This window comes from Octopus bimaculoides, chromosome 24 (assembly GCF_001194135.2).
Source record: "Octopus bimaculoides isolate UCB-OBI-ISO-001 chromosome 24, ASM119413v2, whole genome shotgun sequence".
Lineage (NCBI taxonomy): Eukaryota > Metazoa > Mollusca > Cephalopoda > Octopoda > Octopodidae > Octopus > Octopus bimaculoides.
The window spans coordinates 11,441,065-11,445,120 of NC_069004.1; the positions used below are offsets into that span (position 1 = coordinate 11,441,065).

The following is a 4,056-nucleotide window of genomic DNA, read 5'->3' on the forward strand; positions in this document are numbered from 1 at the left end:
GGCAGAGGTGGTGGCAGTGGTGGTGTTGGAGATGGCAGAGGTGGTGGCAGTGGTGGTGTTGGAGATGGCAGAGGTGGTGGCAGTGGTGGCGTTGGAGATGGCAGAGGTGGTGGCAGTGGTGGCATTGGAGATGGCAGAGGTGGTGGCAGTGGTGGTTGTAACGATGGTGTCGGTGACAGTGGTGGTGTTGGCATCACCAATCTTGACCCATCAGTAATACTAGAATGCTTCTTCTACCAGTTGATCAATAGCCAATAATCATTACACACAAACAAATATTGCCAAAAAAACCTTCCCTTTAACCTACTGACCTGGCAAGATTCTCTTCGTCTGAATAATTAACATCACTGTCTGTCTGTCTGTCTTTCTCTCTGTCTGCCAGCCTATTTGTATCTTTCTAGGTTTTACTTCCAAACTGTGTGTGTATGTGTGTTTCCCTGTCTGTGTGTATATGAGTGTCTATGTGCACATGTGTATGTGTGTGCGTGTATGTGTCTATGCATAGATGCATGTGTGTGTTTCTTATTTCTTTATTGCCCACAAGGGGCTATGTGTGTGTTTGTGTGTGTCTGTGCACATGTATGTGTGTGTGTCTGTGTGTCTCTTGCTTTGTGTCTGACTGTTCTGTACATGTATAAGACTACTGTGTGTGTCTGTGTACGTTTGCTTTCCTGTCTACCTATGTGTATATATGTGTCTGTACCCACGTGTGTGTGTTTGTGTGTATGTGATTGTACACACGTATGTGTATGTGCGTGTGTGTGTGTGTGTGTGTGTGTATGACCGTACACATGTATGAATGTGTAATGTATGGAAGCCTGTTAGTAATTTTAAAAGATACTATGTGTATATATGTGTCTGTACCCACGTGTGTGTGTTTGTGTATATGTGATTGTACACACGTGTGTGTATGTGTGTGTGTGTGTGTGACCGTACACATGTATGAATGTGTAGTGTATGGAAGCCTGTCAGTATTTTTAAAAGATACTTCCATTGAGATGACCCAACAAGGGAGATATTCTGTAGGCCCCAAACAGAGTCTCTACGTCTGTTATGGATAAACTGTGACCCTCGGTACTTTCAAAACGGCACATCAATGTAAAATTACCTTGAATTTTATTTTAACAGTATAGCTAGGCTAATGCTGAACCATGTCTCATGCAGCCCAATTCTTGAAACATGTTGTCTGCTAGAAATAGTAATCAAATTACCCTCAAACCACATCCTACAGGGTGTCCACAAGGTCTGGGTACATGGAGTAAATAAAATCATAACATAAACAATTAAATATAAGAAATAATAATTTCTTAAAGTATGTGTTAATCCCCATGTAGGTACATGGAGTAAATAAAATCATAACATTAACAATTAAATATAAGAAATAATAATTTCTTAAAGTATGTGTTAATCCCCATGTAGGTACATGGAGTAAATAAAATCATAACATTAACAATTAAATATAAGAAATAATAATTTCTTAAAGTATGTGTTAATCCCCATGTAGGTACATGGAGTAAATAAAATCATAACATTAACAATTAAATATAAGAAATAATAATTTCTTAAAGTATGTGTTAATCCCCATGTAGGTACATGGAGTAAATAAAATCATAACATTAACAATTAAATATAAGAAATAATAATTTCTTAAAGTATGTGTTAATTCCCATGTACCCAGACTTTGTGGACACCCTGTATAAACTTACAAGGACGAAGAACATATTGGATAACATCATCCTTCATAAACTGTCAATAAAATAAGAAAAGATCGGACAGCTATAATTAGGCAGTCCTAATTAGATGGTCATAATTAGAACACCATTAATTATTAGGTGTTTGCGATGAGAGATGATAGAAATAGACAACAAAATCAACATAGTCTTTTTTAAAAAAATAAAAAGATATTTTGGTGATAAAATTTAGGATTTGAGAAAGTGTGTTACCCCAATCATTTAATAATATATCTGGTATGGAGTTCATTGTGAAGAATGTTGTACTGTAGGGGTGTTTCCAGTCTTGACAAAACTGTAAGGCAGATTTCTGGAATAGAAGACAAGAGAGAGAAATTATATGTGTGTTTATCAGCATGTACATGTGTGTGTGAGTATATGTGTGTGTGAGTACATGTGTGTGTGAGTACATGTGTGTGTGAGTATATGTGTGTGTGAGTATATGTGTGTGTGAGTATATGTGTGTGTGTGTCAGTGTGTGTGTGTATCAGTATATGTGTGTGCATGTCTGTGTGTATCAGCATATGTGTGTGTGTGTGTCAGTATACATGTGTATGTGTGTGTGTGAGAGTATGTGTATCCATCAGTATGCGTGTGTGTATGTTAGTACATATGTGTGTGTGTCTGTGTTTGTGTAAAGAAATACAAATTATAAATTATGCATTCGTTACTCCAAATTTTCTTTTCTTAATTAGGCACTTATCAGACCCATACCACTAAGCATTTTCTTTGGTGTGCTAACCATTCCGCTGGCTTTCTGCTTAATTTATGATAAACTTACTTTTTGTGAAGAAAAAAAACCCCAAGATATTTTTATTGATAGACATCTTAGTTTAAAGCAATAAGACATATATAGCTGTTATTTTGACCGACAAATCTAGCATGTGTGTCTTTCTGTAAATATATCCTTGTAATTGTGTGTGTGTGTGTGTGATATGTTCAATGTCATTCTTTCTGCTACCATTTTAGGTTAGAAGTTCTTTCTCTCTTAGAACCTATTCAAAAACAAGTTATTTATTACATCACTCACTACTTAATGATTTCTACTGCTTAAGTTAATACCTTTGAGATCAGACACAACCAGCATTTAGGTCCAAAGAAAGAATTAATTCTAAGGCGGCGAGCTGGTAGAAATGTTAACACGCCGAACAAAATGCTTAGTGGTATTTCGTCTGCCGTTACGTTCTGGGTTCAAATTCCGCCGAGGTCAACTTTGCCTTTCATCCTTTCGGGGTCAATAAATTTAGTACCAGTTACGCACTGGGGTCGATGTAATCGACTTAATCCCTCTGTCTGTCCTTGTTTGTCCCCTCTATGTTTAGCTCCTCGCGGGCAGTAAAGAAATAAGAAATGTTAGCATGCCGGGTGAAATGCTTAGCGGTATTTTGTCTGCCATTACATTCTGAGTTCAAATTCCGCCGAGGTCGACTTTGCCTTTCATCTTTACGGGGTCGATAAATTAAGTACCAGTTACACACTGGGGTCGATATAATCAACTTAATCTGTTTGTCTGTCCTTGTTTGCCCCCTCAATGTTTAGCCCCTTGTGGGCAATAAAGAAATAAAAAAGAATTAATTCTAACTCTCTATCACAATATTTGGAAATTAAAGTAGCGAGGTAGAGTAAGATAAAAAAAAATCTCCCATACATCAATAGGGTAAAGTAGTTGTACTTAAGACTATCTGAGAAATTCCATATTCTAATACAGCTTTACAAACTATTGAATAAGAAATCTAAAACTTTGGCTTTTTGATGAAAGTAACCTTTGTTGCTCCCATTTCTCATTTCACGATAAAAGTTTTTCCCCTGCTACAAGGTTTATATCCACAGGGTTATTACCCAGTACTAAACACCACTGACTCAAGAGAAACCCACCTAGGGAACACCCTTACTGTAAAACACACCTTCTCATATACTCTACTCTTCCTTTCTTTCCATCTATCCTTCAAAACACCTTTCTAACCTTTCTCATTTTTCTTCTCCTTTTCTTCTGCTTACCACATTACTTGTGTAATATTTTCTTCCAAATTCTTCAATTATCTATTCTTCAATAACCTTCTTTGAGCAATATACTCTTCAAACACAATCTCAGACAAGTAACTACAAATTACATATTCCTTTATCATAATTTCATTATTTTGTATTGTGCAGCAAATGTATATTGTGTTAAAGCATTTTTTTTTTTTATATTTTCATTAACAACTATACAAAATAGCTCTTGGGTTATATTCAGTGCAACAGACTTTCAACATTAATGGACAGACATCACCACCATTAAAGACAGGGTTTATTGTATCCATCATATTTTATATATATATATACACAC

At 36.1% G+C, this 4,056-nt stretch overlaps 2 protein-coding genes across 2 annotated transcripts in view; one reads left to right on the forward strand and one right to left on the reverse strand.

The window, feature by feature from the left end:
• The window catches only part of LOC106883138 (ankyrin repeat and SOCS box protein 13), a 58,876-nt gene that overhangs the window by 11,581 nt on the left and 43,239 nt on the right, over positions 1-4,056 (forward strand). The window lies entirely within an intron of this gene.
• Positions 1-4,056, reverse strand: part of LOC106883136 (protein pigeon) — a 39,290-nt gene that overhangs the window by 7,180 nt on the left and 28,054 nt on the right. The window contains exon 27 of the mRNA XM_052976540.1: positions 1,944-2,040. Coding sequence (XP_052832500.1) covers positions 1,944-2,040 — 97 coding nt within the window. The remainder of the gene's footprint in view (positions 1-1,943; positions 2,041-4,056) is intronic.